The sequence below is a fragment of the Sander vitreus genome, chromosome 11 (genome assembly GCF_031162955.1).
Source record: "Sander vitreus isolate 19-12246 chromosome 11, sanVit1, whole genome shotgun sequence".
Classification (NCBI taxonomy): domain Eukaryota; kingdom Metazoa; phylum Chordata; class Actinopteri; order Perciformes; family Percidae; genus Sander; species Sander vitreus.
In genome coordinates, this window is record NC_135865.1 from 18,775,157 (window position 1) to 18,794,410 (window position 19,254).

At 39.8% G+C, this 19,254-nt stretch overlaps 1 protein-coding gene across 1 annotated transcript in view; it reads right to left on the reverse strand.

Annotated features, from left to right (window-relative positions):
* The window catches only part of col4a1 (collagen, type IV, alpha 1), a 47,456-nt gene that overhangs the window by 16,926 nt on the left and 11,276 nt on the right, over positions 1 to 19,254 (reverse strand). Inside the window, exons 2-25 of the mRNA XM_078262093.1 lie at positions 10,666 to 10,719; positions 7,448 to 7,537; positions 7,262 to 7,306; positions 7,061 to 7,105; positions 6,765 to 6,827; positions 6,624 to 6,677; positions 6,278 to 6,304; positions 6,069 to 6,143; positions 5,837 to 5,899; positions 5,429 to 5,464; positions 5,258 to 5,296; positions 4,387 to 4,482; positions 4,195 to 4,230; positions 4,018 to 4,077; positions 3,880 to 3,915; positions 3,730 to 3,774; positions 3,587 to 3,619; positions 2,115 to 2,175; positions 1,939 to 1,974; positions 1,701 to 1,847; positions 1,436 to 1,519; positions 1,194 to 1,277; positions 403 to 473; positions 96 to 287 (exon numbers count right to left, since the gene is read on the reverse strand). Of these exons, the coding sequence (XP_078118219.1) occupies positions 96 to 287; positions 403 to 473; positions 1,194 to 1,277; positions 1,436 to 1,519; positions 1,701 to 1,847; positions 1,939 to 1,974; positions 2,115 to 2,175; positions 3,587 to 3,619; positions 3,730 to 3,774; positions 3,880 to 3,915; positions 4,018 to 4,077; positions 4,195 to 4,230; positions 4,387 to 4,482; positions 5,258 to 5,296; positions 5,429 to 5,464; positions 5,837 to 5,899; positions 6,069 to 6,143; positions 6,278 to 6,304; positions 6,624 to 6,677; positions 6,765 to 6,827; positions 7,061 to 7,105; positions 7,262 to 7,306; positions 7,448 to 7,537; positions 10,666 to 10,719 (1,572 nt within the window). The remainder of the gene's footprint in view (positions 1 to 95; positions 288 to 402; positions 474 to 1,193; positions 1,278 to 1,435; positions 1,520 to 1,700; positions 1,848 to 1,938; positions 1,975 to 2,114; positions 2,176 to 3,586; positions 3,620 to 3,729; positions 3,775 to 3,879; positions 3,916 to 4,017; positions 4,078 to 4,194; positions 4,231 to 4,386; positions 4,483 to 5,257; positions 5,297 to 5,428; positions 5,465 to 5,836; positions 5,900 to 6,068; positions 6,144 to 6,277; positions 6,305 to 6,623; positions 6,678 to 6,764; positions 6,828 to 7,060; positions 7,106 to 7,261; positions 7,307 to 7,447; positions 7,538 to 10,665; positions 10,720 to 19,254) is intronic.

Sequence of the window (19,254 nt, forward strand, 5' to 3'; positions counted from 1 at the left end):
CACACACACACACACACACACACACACACACACATACACACACACACACACACACACACACACACACACACACACACACACACACACACACTTACCGGTTCTCCTTTGAAGCCAGGTATACCTGGGAGGCCATCTCTCCCTGGCTGTCCATCTTTCCCTGGCTGCCCTGGGGAACCAGGAACACCAGGCAGACCTTTCTCCCCCTTCAGACCGGTACCTCCGAAAATGTCCCCTGGCTCACCAACAGCACCAGGAGCTCCAATCAACCCAGGGGAGCCTGCAGAACCCTGCACACAGGTTGAAAACATGTATCGTTCATTTTCCTCAATGAAATGAGGCGTAAACTGTGAAAACATTGAGCTCAGATCTTGTCCCAAGTGTTTCAGACATTATTCTACTCACAGGTCTACCAGGTTGTCCAGGAGGGCCAAATCCACCCTTTTCTCCCTTCCCCCCTACTAGCCCAGGAGGTCCTGCCAGGAGAAAATGGTCAATAACACTTAAATAGCTCATCAATATTAATCATGGTGGGTGTCAAGTCAATACATATGAAGAAGGGGTGGAATGACAACTGTGAAAAGCTTTGGTCAGAAGGCCAATGAAATACTCACATAATCACTCACAAATACTTATAGCCCTACTGGTTGTGTGTAGGGTTTTCCCTGCCATTATAAGGTTTAGGTGCAGCACCCGAGCCGTTTTGGGGAGCACCTAAGCCCTAAGAATGAATGAAACTAAGAGACTTTTCTCAGATCTAATGATTGTAGTTGGACTTTTTGTAGCAAGTTTTGTTTAAGCTTTTGGAGTGTTAGTTATTTATTATCTGCTCTAGCTTTTCCAACGTTTTAGACACAGATATGGAGATAATAACGGTCTAAAACGATGTGAAAAAGAGACTCAAAATTACCACAAAGGGACACAAAGCGACAACAAAGAGACGCTATGACCACAATGACCACAGAGACCCAAAACAACCCCAAAGAAAACTAAATGACCAAAAAGAGACACAACACGACTACAAAGAGACAACATCCCACAAAGAGACAGAAAAAAAACATCACATTTTCTTGAGGAAGGAAGCCTAATTTAACCCCTCGCCACATACATGCACTTAAGTCTTCCACAAAGCTAGGGGAAAAACTGGTGTGGCTAGACACCAGCATTTCATTTGAATGTGACCACTGTTCACTCACCTCGATCTCCTTTAGGGCCTTGGGGGCCAGGTAATCCAGGTGGGCCGAAGCCTTCACATTGAACACAGGTGTCACCTCTGTCACCTGAAAGGAGGCACAAAAACATCAATTAGAAACATATTATCTATGTAAATGTCCTTAACGTGTAGTGCAGCTACACCTCAAAGATGGAAACATAGAACTTTTAGGGATTCATTTATTGATGCCTCATACTGATCAGCATTAATGGTCCACGTTCTTACCCTTCTGTCCCAATTCCCCTTGTAACCCTTGAGGTCCAGGTGGGCCAGGAGCTCCTTTCTCAATGTCACATTCATTAGGGTCAACTTGTCATAGCACACACACACACACACACACACACACACACACACACAACACACACACACACACACACACACACACACATTATGTTATTAAAATAATAATTTGTAGATACACATTTTATGTACGCGTCCCTGGTTGTCAATTATTAAAATGATTGTAATTGAGTGAGAAGATAAGGCATACTCGGTTGTCCAGGTGGTCCAGGTGGTCCAGTGTTTCCTGGTTGTCCTGGAGGTCCAACGAGAGACTCTCCTTCTAAACCACTGTCTCCTTTCTCCCCAACATTTCCCTTCTGACCCGTCTCTCCTCGAGGCCCTTCAATGTGCCGTCCTGAAAAGCAAGTCAAGGAAGCCAGTTTGTGTGTTATTCAGCTTAGCTTGTGTCTGACTGACATAAGCCAGTAAATATTGTGTTATTGTACCTGGTGGACCTGCTTCTCCCTGAGGACCAGGAAAACCTATGGATTAAGAGGAAATTAAAAAGGAAAGAAAAACATGGTGTCATGAGAACGTTTCCAAAGTACGAAGGTTTTTATATGTATGCGTCTGTCCACATATGCATATGAACATTTGGGGGCATACTATGGCTTCACTTTACCTTTTTCTCCATTTAACCCTGGGAGACCACGAGGACCGGGAGCACCAGGGGAACCACTACCCTAAAATTATATAATTACAAAGATTAAGGTGCATGTCCATTTTTTAAGATCATGTTTTTAATATACCCATCTACAGTGACGTCAGGGAATCCTCTGTCTCCGTCAACAGTGATGTCACAGTGTACTGCCACACCCTGGAGTACACGTCTAAACTAAGGGATATAAAAATACACACTCCTTTTATTATACTGTTTGTACATTGAATCCATTATTTTTGGCCGGAATTTTTTTTTGTCTAAAAGCCATAAAATACACACAAAGGGTGTCACGATTCTCCAAATCCATGATTGATTTGACTTTCGATTTTAAGCTCACGATTCGATTTATTTAAACATTGTATTTTCAGCACTGATAGCTATGCCATTGTTAGACTGGTTTGTCATTTACATTTTCCAACACTTCCATATTATTCTTTTTGGAATGTACCAACCTTACAATGAAAATTCACCAGGTAGTGGTGAAGTGCAGCTCGCAGAATGATAATATTTTTTTGCAAGTGGTAATAATTCTTTATAAACATAGGTTAACATGTCACAGGAGTCACAGGACTCTGTTACTGATTGGCTGTGGGTATTCTCTGACCGCACTTTGCCGCTAAAAGTTAAACTATTCCCAACTTTTAGTTTGGCCGCATTGGCTCGCTGAGCTCGGAGCAGTCGCCGCAGCTTTACATAGACGCTGCATGCAAGCTCGCCACCGGCACACTTTGCCAATGCTCGGCGTATTTTTTCGGCAAAAGACCATATGGTACAAAACTAAATTTCGTGAAAATTACATTTTTCATGATTTCACGTAACAAATACATTGATTGATATAGTCAATATTAAATCATTTATTTAAAATGTACTTTGACAATCCCAGATCCTGCCTTTGAATTTTATGGTCAAAATTGAAAGCTCATTTCTATTGATTTAAAAAAAAAATGTATAATCGAAATTGTGACACCCCTAAAACACACCATCTGTAAATTGTGTGTGTGTGTGTGTGTGTGTGTGTGTGTGTGTGTGTGTGTGTGTGTGTGTGTGTGTGTGTGTGTGTGTGTGTGTGTGTGTGTGTGTGTGTGTGTGTGTGTGTGTGTGTGTGTGTGTGTGTGTGTGTGCGTGTGTGTGTGTCTCAAGATTGTTGAGTCAAAAGAAGATCTCAAGAATCAATACCAAGAACATGACCTTGGTGACGTCAATAGAAGCTACAGGCCTGACTCAAGTGATGCCATTTTCTCAGACTAGAATAGAAGACATTAAACAGTGGTAAAATCAGTGGATTGTCGCTTTAACATGCTCTCACTCTTTAGCCATAGACTGTTAAAGTCTATGGTTGTAACTGAATGAATATGTGGTGACATCTGCTGGTAGTTTTAAGGATCCAACCTCTTTGTAGCTGATGGGAAAGATGCAGAAGATAGATCACTTACGTGACCTGGTGGTCCTCTTTCTCCCTTTTCACCCTGAAACAAGACAGAGTTGAGTCTGTTTTACCATAACTCCTCCAAGATAACTGAAGTTTCTGATTAAAGCCTTGAATGTGTGCAGAGTAAATAAAAGGTGCAGTATTTACCTGGGAACCGGTGTATCCATAGGATCCTGGGAAGCCTTTTTCTCCCTGTATGAAAGTATGTATGTACTTTAGTGATAACTATTTCATAATATAAAAGCAACAACAGGCAGTAGAGTACAGTAGGTTGATAATACAGTAAGTTATTGTTACCTTCAGCCCGTCCTCTCCATCCTTGCCAGGTTTACCCTAAAATTATAGAAGCACTCATTTTGATCAGTTTGACTGAAGTTCTTTCTTCATTTGTTATCCCATTATACCATCTCATAGATAATTATTTTTGCCACTTACTCTTGCTCCTGTTGGGCCGGGTTCACCTTTTACACCAGCTTGATGCAGGATGCACTGGCCCTGCAAAGGAAATCAAGCGTCTCAAAAAAGTAGAAAGTTGAACTAAAATATAACAAACAACCTGTGTGCACAGTAACGTTAGTCATACACCTCAACATTTGAAAGTAAAATACTAACTTTGTCTCCTTTGTCTCCTGGAAGTCCTTTGTCGCCCTTTAGGGAAGAAAAAAACACAAACACATTCAGGAAATAACACAGAATCCAAGTTGTCTTTTACATATAAACAGACATTTAGCCATGGTGATTTATTTATTTATACACAAAAATAGCACAATTTCTGTTCAGTTTTTTAAAGAGCTGAGCGAGTACCTGTGGTCCAGGTACGTTCACTGTGATAGGTGATCCTTCCGCTCCCAATGATGGAGGTCCAGGAGGGCCAGGTGGGCCACGAACTCCTTGGGCACCCTGTAGGGAGACAGCAATGATCACATCAACAGCCACAACTAAATACATTTTCATAAGAACGTGTTAACAATTAGTCACAAACTTAAATTCAAAAAGCAAATCATCCAGTAAAAACTAAGTGTCTTCAAATTTGGTGAATTTTTCAGATTAGAGTTATGAGTAAGTGTACCTTAATAAAATTATCATACCTCTTACAACAAACCAAAACAAAATACTCAGAAAATATATCTTGATATCAAATAAGGATTTCCATGTTCAAAAAGGAGTAGGAAGAAGTAAAAAAAAAAAACCCTTACTATGAGTTTTATTTTAGTTATAAAGTAATAAACATTTAGAAAATAAAGAAAAAAATGCTTAACATCAAAATAATCATTCATAATCAAATTCAGAAAAATAAGATCCAAATGGGATTAAAATGTTGACCATTTAAATAAATGTATGGTATGAATGTCAGCATGCAAGCATGTCTCTTTTCATTAAGGCTGCTCTGCAAAAGCCTTGCATCTACATATGAAGAGTGTATAACTACGCTCCTTCTAATATCAGTGTAATACCTTCACAATCACTAGACATTTCCAGGAAATTGCCACAAGTAATTATCAGAAACCAATGCTGGTATTCATACTCTTCTGTTTCAAGATCATATCAAAACGAATGGTAAGAAAGTGTAAACTGCTCCGCTCCCACTACCTCTCTACAGTAGGTGGGTCTACAGTGAAAGCATCATATAAGAAATCTAGCAGTTTGTATGTAAAAAATAAATAAAAATTCTCACCTTGTCTCCTTTCTCACTCACAAAGGCCAGCTTGTCACCCTGCAGGGAAGATAACATAAAGTAACAAAAAGTAAGTACAACGTTCCTATGAGATCTTGGCTGGGTGATGAAGCCAGAGAATGGTGGATTTTGTTTTACAATTGTAAAAATGTTGTATGTGATTAGTCTTACCTTCTCTCCAGGGAGGCCAGGGGGCCCAGGATCACCCTATCAAACGGTTATTCCATTAGTCAAAGGCAGGCAGTGCAGCTTTATTTATATAGCACATTACAGCTACAGGGCAATTCAAAGTGATTTACAAAAAAACATTAAAGAGCCGTTAAAAACAATTAAAACATTCCTAAAAAAAGGAATACAAACTGATAATGCCAGTACTCTATCTAACTGATAAATAAGTCATCCAACAGTATCTGCAAGGTGTAACAATCTACACACATTATACTTTTTAATGTGTGCTCTTTCCAGAACACATTGGTGTTATATTCAATCATAATCATATGTCTCTGTATAACCAATATTCCAGAGCTCATAAGGTTTATCACTGACTCTGTAGGATGATAAAAAGCCAAAGTAACTCACTTTTGGTCCTTGATAGCCTCGAGGCCCTGGAGGTCCAATAGGTCCAGGAATTCCACTCGATCCCTGGGAGAGAAAGATGCATGTTGGAAGAAATTGGATTTATGCATGAAAATTTGTATAATATTGTCCCAGTCTCCTCTTCTTTCGACACACACACACACACACTCACACACACGCACACGCACACTCACACTCACACACACACACACACACACACACACACTCGACGTACAGGTAATCCAGGTGTTCCAGGGAATCCTTTGTCTCCTTTCAGGGGAACAATTCCGATCACACCACCAGGGTCACCCTGTACGACACAAAACGAAAATAAATGGTTTGCTAGAACACATGTCTAATCAGACTTGAAGACAGGACATACTAGTATTGTTTGAAAAAAACTTATTTCCATATAATGTTAACACTTCATAAATTTCAGCTGACCTTCATTCCAGGAAGTCCTGGGATTCCCTGAGAAGAGAGGACAGTAGTATCATATCAATACATATTCTGGCAGGATGAATATTTGCATTTGAGATACTGTCCAGTTAAAGTAGATGTCATGCAATCTTATTATGGTTGTGATGTTTCAATGCGGTATGAGCTGAGATGAGCTGTTCAAAACCAACCGGGCCATTCCCAAAAAGGTATGTCAGTCACTATAAAAACAAGGCAGCTTTTATTGAAATGAGGATGCTTTCTATATTTTTCCACAGGAAAGTAGCAATAACTGAAAAGTGTGCTAGTGAGTGGGGTGGTGTTGGTTGTCATGCGAGTCACGGTTGCTTACAGGAGGTCCTTGAAGCCCGTCAAAACCAGGAGTGCCATCCCTTCCTCTATCTCCCTGAAACACACACACAGCACAGTCAGAAGGCACAAATGGTGAACAAATCTGCTTCAAAACACAGTAGAACTTTTAGAAGTGGCTTACTTTAGTCCCATTGCATCCTGGGATACCTGGCGAACCTGGTGGGCCGTCATTTCCATTGATGCCCTAAGAGCAATAGTGCACAAATAGACAGTTTGAGACAATTTGCAGTAACACAGTGACAAGTCTCTGCACCTTCTTGACCAATCTACCCTGTCAGTGTATCATCATCCTCTAACAACATGTTATTTAGAGGGTATTACTTTTAAGTGGATGATTGCATGTTAGACAACATTTGTATTGTTATGGGGAATTTACTGGATTGTTGCAGGATGTGAGACAAATCAAAAGGAACTTACTGGTAGTCCCGGGTTTCCTGGGAAACCTGGCAGACCAGGAGGACCCTGAAAGATCACAACCATATCAGCATTAAAAATGTCATGACAATACCTCAGCATAAGCAATCATTTGTGGAATAGTAACCTTCATTTGTGGAATAGAAGCCTGTGTCATATATCATATTTTATAGTATATCATAATTATGATGGCTAGTTACTTACCCGCACTCCTTTCAGTCCAGGAGCTCCAGGTTCACCCAGACCTCCCTAAAAGAAACAAATGACATCATGATCCTAATAGTTGATCTATGGGTATACAATGTCTTGACAATGCCACATGTGGACAGAGGGACAAAATGAAGTCAGATTAGGCTATTTACGGTTATTAATTTGAATGCGTGTACTGACCGTAGGGCCCATTGATCCTGGAGGCCCTTCAGGTCCCTGCATCCCTGGAAATCCCATATTACCTTGAAGACCAGGAAATCCACGCTCACCCTGTGAAGCACAGACCGCCAGGTTAATGATACGAGGGTAGGCAGTAGCCTGCTGGGGAGCTGGGAGCACAGAGAGGGACAGGAAGAGGCTTAACAGACTGGTGAAGAGGGCTAGCTCTGTTCTGGTCTGCCCTCTGGACACCATAGAGGAGGTGGGGGAGAGGAGGATGTTAGCCAGGCTGGTATCAATCATGGGCAACACCTCTCACCCCCTACACGAGACTGTGAGTTCCCTGAGCAGCTCCTTCAGCCTGCAGACTGCTGCACCCTCAGTGCAAGAAGGAGCGCTACCGCATGTCCTTCATTCCAGCAGCAGTCAGACTCTTTAATGCAACATCATAATGTAGCACTGCTATCTGTTTCTGCAATATGAGCCATCACTGGACAATATCCTGCACTATGCTTTACTATTTATTACTGTGTCACCTCCAACTGTGCAATATTTCATCTATATTCATCCGCACCTTACTCATCTGTATATCTTTATATATCTTTTATATACTTTCTGTTTATAGAAGGTTTATTGTGTAAATATGTTAGATGTATTACTATTATTATTATTATTATTATTATTATTATAATTATTATTATTATAACTAATTTTTTTTCTATTTCTTATACATTTTCTGTGTCACCTCCAATGGTGTGTCACCTGTATATCTGTGTTTATATACTGTCTGTTTATAGGTTTATTGTGTAAATATGTTTGATCTATTACTATTATTATTATAACTAATTCTATAACTAATTCTATTCTTTTTTTATTTCTTATACTTAATGTGTATTTTTTTCACCAATGTCTACTGTGTATTTGTGGTATTCTGTTGTGTGTACATTGTTTTTCTTTTGAGCTGCTGTGGCAAAGGAATTTCCCCAGTGTGGGATTAATAAAGTCTATTTTACAAATATGTATATTAACTGAGATTAGAAAGAACAATTTTAGCCACAAATGCTGAAACTGTTTTCAAAACAGATTTAAATTTTTTGATTTCATAAATGTATCAGACATGGGTTTGATACCCAAAGCAAATTAAATTGGAAACAGTAACAGTCACAATCCCATTCAGTACTTACTCAAAGACTGAGTTACTGTATATTTATGTGTATCTGTTGATGTAGTATTACTAAATAATCTATAATGGATTCAAGTTGGTTAATGGGAGAATCACAGATCCTTATATCTAAATCAAGTTCAGACTCTTTTGGGGCTATTAGATGCATTCAAAAAAATGTGTATTTCACCCATTTAGGTCAATTGGGATCATTTTACCTAGAGCTTATGATGTCGTACTTCATCATTGTAAAATTGTCAAAGAAAATTAATTGAATTGGAAAACAAAATATGATTTGTCAGTTCTTTTTTATAAATGTTCTTGTTTGTATAATGATTATTAAAGCAAACTTCCAAAATAATATTCTATTTTTTCTTCTGCTCTTCAATTTTACATAAAGTACACATGGGTCAATCCAGTGCCAAAACAGCCAATCATAAACACATATTTTTGATTTAAATATTGACTTAATTGCATTTTACTTCATAATGAAGACACATATGCTATGATTATTGTTTTTAATGTTGTTTATGCACAATGTTAAAAAAAACAACTGTGTCCTTTGCAGTGACCGAAAGCTGACTGAATGTTGTTTCCACTATCTACCACTAGATGGCAGCAGTGGGTTGTGAAGAAGAGTCACTCTTTCAGTAATCTCCACAATCCTCTTTGAGCTGCCAAGCATGAGAGAGTGATGGGTAACATACTGAGACTTTTGAGATTGACTTCCATTCTCTGACCACACACATCTGACACCCATCAGTTGAGAGAAACAGTCCATTTTGAACCATGGGAATCATCAATACGGTTACCGAGGCAACTCCTGTTGTGCAACATAAGGGAGTGATATCATTGGAAATAAAGCTCATACAGGATTTTAAGAAAAGATGTTTGGAGCCTTTCAGAAACTTTCAAAACACAGAAGTGCTTTGGATCCACAGTGGATTGGCCGAGCTCCATTGAACACAGTCAGTACATCTGTTGTTGTCGGGGAAGCTGAATGATTGGCTACTGTTGCTGTAAGAATGAGCCATAAAAGGCCAGATTCTTGCACTAAGAGGATAGATAACACACTGCAGTCGCCTGATATAACTGAGCCAATCATTTGCATGTTCACTAAAACAGCAGGAGTTACAGTGAAAAATAAATCAACTTTAAAGCAGTGGTTCCTGACATTCTTAGCTTGTGACAACAAAAAAAGCAATGTCTATTTGTGACCCCTTGTTACAGGTTGCCCAAAAAGTGATGTTTTCTTTATTTTATTCTTAAAGTGCTCAAGTGGTACAAAATTATCCCAAAAAGGCAAAAAAAAAAAGAAGAAAGTAGGAAGGGAAAAAAATAATCATTATTTTGTGTGGCTGAAATGTGTTTGATTTCTGGTTCCTATCCCGTAAATATACTTGTTTCTGATTGAATAAGATATATCAGGCTTTGGCTACAAAGGCAATACTCAATGATTAATGTATTGTTGGTTTTGGTCTTTTATAGTGATTTGTTGACAATATAAATAATGTGTATTGTATACAATAATTATTTTATCTTTAACTGCAATAAAACAAAGAAAAGTGTCTAGGCAAGCTTCTTTAAAGACAAAAAATGTAGGTACAGCAAAACCACCTTTGCCCCAGTCAGTGAATACCATCTTTTCATGTTTCAGGTCAGTGATTAACATTCATGCTCAAGTGCTGACAGCTAAAAGGCTCATGGCCAGTTCATGGCTAGTGTCCCCACCGCTTGTACATCTGTATCTGAGAGCCTCCCTCTGATGGGAATAAGGCCTTCAGCCCAGCTGTGTGTCCGGACATGCTCTAATTCAAACTGATCTTTGTTCCCGTCCTGGTCTCTGCTCCGTGACTGAGCCCCATCCACTGCTTTTCCACCCAGGCCCAGCTCCAGTCTGTCCCACTGAGCTGTCCCCATATAGTCAGAACATAGGAAGCACTGTCACAGCTGCTTTGGGCTGCTGTGAACTTAAAAAGCACATTGCATCAACTGCAAACTAATATGTCAGAATGATATCAACTAAGTGACAAAAAATGTACAAGAATTGATTGGCAGTGATGAATGAAAATCTCACCTTTGCTCCTTTCACACCACTGCAGTCACATTTTCCACATGATGTCCCACAGCCCTGAGGATGAAGAAAAAACATAAAAATAAATGATCCATTACTTGGAAGAAAAAACTTAGGGAGAAGAACTGAAATGAAGACAGTGTTAGCCAGCTGGACAGTATGATATAATTTGATGTCATCCATAGTATGTGTAAACCGTGCTACAAACTCTTCATTCTTTTATATCATGTTAGGGTCCTGCCTATGTCAGATGGCTGAATATCCCCACTGACTCTGTAAATCACAGCAGTGAGCGGCCAGACAGACTTGTGCAGTGTTTTCATGCAAATCTGCTGAACTATTTCACAGATGAGAATTTATAAATAAAATATTTGTATTTAAAAACAGAGATGGATGCCCTAAGGTGCATCTTAAACATGCATAATCTGTTTTTTTGGCCATTTGGGGGGAGTGGAAACAAGCTTTTGTGTTTCTCTATACTTTGTGAATCTAATCTCCTTTTGGCTCCATACAGTTGGTTTTTAGAGGTTTTTGCTGAAAACAGCTGCCTAAGAGTGAACCAAAACAGCTAGTTGAGAGTCGGGTTTGATAAATCTCTGTGGGTTTGTCACTACAAGCAACCCCATTCACATACACTTAGTGATTTGATCTATAGTTCATTTAAAAATAAACTATAGCAGCTTTAATTTTATTGATGATTGACAATGAAGAAATGTTTCATTTTCTGTAATCAGGTTACTTTATAGCCACATCGAGGGTCACTGGTTAGCTTTGTAGAACATCAATGCAGCTGGTCTCAGCCCTTTCAGACCGCCCCCCCCCCCCCCGCTTCCTCTCCTCTGGGGTCTCCAGAGGATGAAGCATGGGAACTAGCCTGCACTGCCCTGGTTCTATCTCTCTCTCCTCTTTCTCCCGCCATCATCCAGCTGTTGCTATCACGTGCAAGGCGTCCAGCCAAAAGCCTGTCAGGGCTTTGGACAGGCTCTGCAGGCTTGGGCAGAGAGTGCACAGCTACACTGCCACTACACATATTTCTCTCTGTCTGCTTCTCGTTCTCACACACACACACACACACACACACACACACACACACACACACACACACACACACACACAAAATAAATGTCTCCATCACCATTCATCGTGATCCGTTCCCAATGTTCTTTCCTTCACATCATACATATAGTTAGTAATTCTTAATTCTGCATTTTCTATAACTCAATATCCTGTCCAAGTCTTAAACATATTCTCCCTCTTCCTTCTTACATGCAATCCTCTCCAACATACCAAATAACTGAATCAATATGTGGCTCTAAAATCCTGGGAAACTACAGAAAACAGACCTCACTCTCAGGACCTTCAGCTCTGACTGCCTCCACCCTGTCCAAGTGCACTTGTTCTCCTCTATTTACAGAATATAACACGTGTGGCCTGCTACATTTCCCATTCCTGCTCTCTCAAACACCTTAAACCCACTCCATCTCACCTCTCTACTTCTGGTAAAGTTTTTTTTTCCACAGGATTCATTTCTGTTATGCTACTTAAAGAAAACTTTAAGAACACCTGCTTTAAATCAGATTAGTGTCATAAGACAAACATAGGAAAAGGGAAATTAACTCTCAGAATGAAGCACATGTGTGTTTTATTATGGCAAAGCCACGCAGCAATAAGAGCTCCTGGTACTGAATTAACACAATCATTTCTTTTACTTTTTTTTTGACAATTCACCAAGGGAGTTCAGGCACCCTAATGCAATGAGCACCACTCATGTACAGTAAATGACAGCTGCTCGTGTTTAAGCATTGCTTAAGTATTCCCTCACCACCTGTTGCTCTCTGTCCCTGATTCTTTTTCTCAGTCTGCAGTTTTTTCCATCCTCTTTAAGGCACAACTTAGTCGAGCAGACATTCCTGCATGTTGGAGGGCATGACCCAAGCTTCAAACCGACACGCACAATGATGAAGACGCTATGTGCGCTGGTGTGTGATGAAAAGCCACGTCCCTGTGATGTCTACTGCTAAATCTCCAAACACAGCTCAGTATTCTGCAGGTAGATCAAAGTAGTGTTACCCTGATTTCCCCCATTTGTTTTCTTTCTACATGCTTTATCCACCACCATAAACCCAAACACCAGATGGGAGAGAAGGAACAAAGACCCAACTGCACAAAAAGAGCATCTTGCTAATGAGTCTTGCAACCATGGAGTGAATGAGGCTTTGCAGGAAAAAGGGAACATAGGAGGACCTTGTCATATAGATCCCTGGATGTGTCGGATGATGAGAGATCTGATTATCTAGCATAAATACCATAAATACCATTTATAAAGGCCTACGTCATGGAGGATGATAGCCTTAGCAGTTTACATACAAGCTGTAAAAAAGGTAAAATGTTGAGGTACTTGTACTTTGGTGTGAGTACTTCAGTCCTTCCATTTTATTCTACCTTACTACATGTCAAAGGGATATTTTACTCCACATACTGACCGACCCCCATCAAATACAGATTTTTGTTCTGCTTTGTTCATTTGCGGCATGTGCTTTAAAATAAATGCTACTGTATAACCGTGAAGACAATGCCATTCATGGTTAGCTGGCGTTACCAAAACCTGAATCTAAAAATACATGTTATAAATTGTCTTGAATAATATATAAATGAATATGCCTAAAAAGAATGATGGTGCATACTTGTCACTACTTATACTAAAGTTGAGTATTACAGTTACTGTCTTTTGTTACCTTACATTGGTATCTGATCGGTACTCGGTTTCCCTGAGTTTGGGTATCTGTATCAGGAGATAAAATGTTGGATAGGTGGGTGCATCTCCAACTGTTGCCTATGATTACTACTTACTTTACCTATTCATAGTTTACTTATATTGACCTTATACAATATGATGCATTGTTATAAACTACCCAACAGTAAATAAAATAGCTAATTAGCTCCTCCTTGACTCCAACATCAAAATGCAGCTAATACTTTAGTGCATCAATAATAAAAACACGCTGATGTAATATAAACTATAATAACATAAGGGGCCATTGTGCATGACAAATATTTTTAGTTACGATACTTGAAGTACTTTTATTTAAAACTATTTTAATGCTGTATATCTTTACTCATAATGGAGTTTTTTAACATTGTGGTACAGTCCACCAGCACAGTACAGGGTGTGCACGTGTGAGAGTCTGCTGCAGTGTCAGATTGTGAAAAAATGAAGGGATAAAGATGATTTTGTTCTCCCCAAACAGCATGATCTTCCATAGAGCAAAGACACTGAGCAGAAGCCTGAGATTCTGCAGTGATGAGTGTTAATGTCTACAGTGAATATACAGTGGCTGGTGAGTCACTGAGCTCTGGAGAAACTGTATCAGATCCAGTAAAGCTCTGCGGCAGACAACCTCACGTGTCTCTAGACAAGTGTTTATGTCATTCCTAGTCTGGATGGCAGGCCTGGATGTCTCCAAACTGTGAAAAATCAATACGACGTGTGCTGGGCTGTTGTGTTTACATTTCCTGGGCACTGCGCAAAACAGTGCCTTATCATAATTATGTGTCTATGACAGTGTGTTTGTGATTGTTTACTGTGGCTGGAGCTGGCAGGGAAACACAAGCCTTAGAGTTTGCTTAGAGAGAATCTGAAATAGAAGCATACAATGCCAACAGAAGAAGAGAAGGAGGGTGTGGGTGTTACAGAGACAGAGATTTATGGCATGGTACACAGAGGCACGTTCACAGGCCTTTATAATGAAGACCAATGTATCTCAGTGCTTGGTGTTATGTGTCAGAGATGCTGGAGGTTACATCAGTTCAAGCTTCATCCCAAAAGGTCTGAGGTTTCAACAACACTTGCACGATATGTCTGACATCATTAGATACATACATCCAGCACTGAGATGAGCCCAGGAGAGAGGAAGTGAGTAATGAGATGACAGGCCTCAACCAGCGAGAGAGGTCAGTCCAAAGATCCTGACATTAACACAACCACTCTTAATGTAAACCAAGGGTGAGTGTGTAGAACTGTTGCATAACTGGATCCTAAGAGGAACAATAGCAAGAGCAGCCCCATAGTGGCTGAGGCAACACAGCCTGTACAGAATAACTTGTATGACTTGTAACAGCTGTTCTGGAACTTTTAATAATATCACACAATCTTTCTCTGCAGATGAAGTTGAATATTCCATTTGCAATTCCATGACAACTAGGCAGACTCCATATGCTGAGGAAGATCGTGTGATGCAATTTGTAATTGTTTTGTCATCTACTGTTTCCAAGGTCAAGAATGAACTTTCATTTTTTACTAGCTTGTGCTGCTTGATTTGCAACATTCACACATTCTTTTCTGCAGTTGTTGCTTGGTTGCCTTATGGTTACTTAGAAGCAATTCAGTACTGTAGGTTGAAAGATTGAAACCCTAATTAGTGTATAGCGGGGCCTTCAGGGAAAATAATTGCCTAGCTTTTCCACAACCAATCAATACAGTATCATGTCTTAACCATGCAGAATCAATGTATATTCCTGACCTCACGGTTCTCATTAAACATCTTGTTCGAGACTTGAGGCATCCTAACTACATTTTGGTCAAAGGATAAACAATGGATAGAAAAGTGGATTTTCCTAATCTTACAAATAGGGTTGCTTTCTCTGCAGCAGAAGTCATTCAGTTTGTCCTTCAGCTCACTGTAGCTGCATGACTCACTGCCTCTGTTCTTCTTGCCAAAGTGGGCAAATCCATCCCTTGTTTATGGCAGCCAACCTCCAAACACAACAAGTGTGCTTGAATATTTCCTAAGATTCAACTCTTTCATCTTGTGTAAAACACTTAAAATATTTTCACAGATATTTTTATTTATTTTTTTAGAATATTTTTTGGCCATTTTAGGCCTATATTTGTATAGGACAGCTTAGACTTGAAAGGGAAGAGAGAGGGGGAATGACATGCAGCATAGGGCTGCAGGTCAGAGTCAAACCTGTGGCCACTCATTAAGGAGTAAACCTCTATATATGGGTGCCCGCTCTACCAGGTGAGCTACCCAGGCGCCCATATTTTCACAAATATTAACCTGCTGCAATGCTGCATACATTTTGTACACAGGTTTCATGAACAGTACTGCCACAGTACTGATTTTAACCACATGGGGGTAGACACATTCCCATCACTGAAGTGCTCGCATTGACAGCTGGATGCCTCTTTCCTACCATGTTAAGGGAAACTGAAGATCACATAAACATCTGTTCAGTGTCATCTACAGACTTTTCTTAAAACGACATCACATTCCTGGTACATTCCTGCCATAACCTCCCACCACTGCTGACCCCCCCCCGGGGTCTCCTGGAGGGGCTGAGCACATGAAGTGTGGGAGGATATGTCATATGTCATTTCACATCCCCTCTTGTTCACACACACAAACACACACACACACACACACACACACACACACACACACACACACACACACACACACACACACACACACACACACAAATTAAACACCAATTAAAACCTGACATTTAGATGACCTCCTAACATACAGTAATGGTTATCAGACAAGCATCATGAGATTCAGTCAAAGCGTCGCAATTATGCTACTTATTACTGTATGAATTGGATTAAATGAATTCCTACGACTCAAGACACAAAAACGCACGCATGCAAGCCCGGACGCACGCACGCACACACACACACACACACACACACACACACACACACACACACACACACACAGTAGACAGTAGCCACTTTGTTCACATGACTAAATGTAAAGTTATGAAGCTGACATCCTAGGCCAGAGTCATGCACCAAAGTTCTGACAGCTCTTATCAGAAAACAAGTTCTTGTGGAATGCTGTTGTTTTTGTTATTGTTTTCAGAAAACAAAACACATGTACATTTACTGACCCAGTAATGTGAAAATCTATGTAGCCAGAGAAAACGATTTGACTGGAGAATACCGTCTCAGTTTATCTCCTCCACTGTGACAAGAGCCTTCCTTCCACACTGATATGGGTTTCACTGAGGGGGAAACCAGATAACCATGCAGTTGTGCATTTTTACTTTGTATTCTAGAGGTTTGTTGAGCTTACATGTTCTTTTCACACATCTGTGCACCTAAGTAGGTCTGATGGAGTATAATGGCAGCTTAACAAGAGTCTAGTCTGAAATCCAAGAAAGTGTTGGTGCTGATAATATAAAACCCTGATAAACTCACTTTAAGCTATACACCCAGCACCAAATAGACGACAAAGTTAGCGAAGATAGCCAGCCATTAAGAGGGCCATAATATGTAAATGTTTGTTGTGGGGTTCTACCCTCAATAACTTTTAGGAATTCCGGGTTTCATGCAACCACCAGTGCAAACATATTGTTAGTCACAGAATGTCTTCCTTAGAGGTATCTAAAGGGCACCTTAGAGGGAAATTGCTGCCTGAATTTCTCGCATGGGTTAATATCAGCAAAAGCCAAATAATCATTAAGGTTTAGACTGTCTCTGTGACTCAGTTTAGCCTTGGTGTAAAGCAAAATAATGAAACTGTCTCCCTAAACTGTCACAAGACTTCTCGACCATGTGTACTCCAAACCAAGTACACAAGTTAGCCATATTGTTGCAACACTTAGTTTTGTGTTTACACTTTGTTCCATATTTTAGACGTACTGCGGTTTGGGTACATTTCAAGTTGGCAGTTCTATTTACTCTTAATGACATCCAATGAGATTTTGGCTTTGCATCCTGCAAATTGTTGTGCAAGGTGACATATCCATGAACTTTCACATAAACATCTGGGTTCTTTTGTGGACTCAGTGAGTCCAACTAAAACAACACGTAGAGTTGTATAGCATATTTTTTTCTTTCAGTGTGTTGAAGTGAGTTTCCGGTGTCCCTTTACCTCAGTGGCGTAGTTCTAAATGTCTAACCTGTGTAAGTTACCCCCTAAAGACGTGCCCAAGGCGTTAAACCGCAGATCATGGCTTCCATATGAAGACAATCAGGATAGTTTTACTCCATAAACATCAGAAAGGATCTCACTTGGCAGCAGGGCTCATTAAGCAACACTAAATGAGACAGTTAAGGAGCACACAGCGTTATAGGCAATACATGCCTTATAATAAATGTAGCAACATATACACAAGCACATGTGCTCACACTAGAAAACATACACCTCCACTAGCTGTGCTGCTACTATGCTCAGCTGATTCTGATGTCATAAAAACTATGAGATCGGTGTCTCAGCACTGTTTACTCACTCCACTCCAGCTTTTGTGGTTTTTACTTGTGGTTTTGCTTCACGGCCAATGAGATCACAGGTGCTACTGACCATAACTATGCTGTTCCCATAACAACCCTCAGCTACACTCACTGAAACAGGAGAGAGATTAACAGAAAAAAATGATAAAAGATGAGTGGAGGAGGATAGATAAGTTATTTCAGACTGTGCTGGGTTGAACTGTGCTGCTCTGACATTCCTGGCCTTCTCTGGTTCTGAGAGGCTGGGATGAGAGAATAGAAGTGGAGGAGGGGAATTTTCTGTCTGACTGCCATACTTGGAAGACAAGTCTCCTGGCGCAACTTGCTCTGTAAACAGCATGAGTGTGTGTCTGTGTGAGGGTGAGCTGCACATGCACAAACTGGAATGGTATGATGTGAAACATTTTTTTTTAAATGCCAAGATAGATATCAAGTTAAGTGAAACCATTTTTATTATGTTAACCGCTCCTGTGCTTGATTCTCTGAACATATTTCATATTCTCTTGTTTTCAGTGCATAAAATAGTATAAGAATTGTATGCACCATTTAACATTAAAGTAAATTACTGGAGGAATTCAGCCTTAACTCAAACCGTAACAGACCAGAATAGCCAACTGAAGTGGCTTTTTGTTAAATTAATTTAGTAAGAATAGTTATACCTAAGGACATGCACTGTACATTCCACTGAAATTAACATTAAAATATAGGTTTCGTTGGATATACTTAAAGGAATCATTTGGAAAATACACTTAATTGCTTTTTTGCAGAGAGTTGAGAAGATCAATACTCAACATGAGATTGGTATTTTTTTTCATCTAACTTTCAGCAAGGGCACGAACAAGTGTATTTCCCAAAATGTCCAACTATTCCATTAACAAATATGCCACTGCTCAAAATGTCTAAAAGAGACAGGGTCTTGTTTCATTTGTCATTACAAACAATAGACACACACTGTGGTTACACGTCAATACTCCAGAGAAACCATTGGCCAAGTTGAGAGTCCTACCTAGAGACATATAATACGTACATTCTGCAATAAAATAGGGCGATGTTTTCTGTTTCCTTTATTTAAGAATTCCTGTAGCGCTCATTTGCTGAGACCAACTTGATGTAAAACATGTCCTGTTTAGGCTGCAGGCAGCAGGTTTTAATCTACTTCAGAAATAATTCAAGGCTTCTGTAACCAAAAGCAGATGCATCTGCAGAGAGCTGTTTACACACACGGAGGCCCAAATCATGCCCACACAAAAATACACATGTGCAGAAACACACACATACAATGGATGTAAAATCAACAATAACAATAAATACCATAAAAGCTTTGTGAGATCAAACTTGTATCCCCGGGAAAA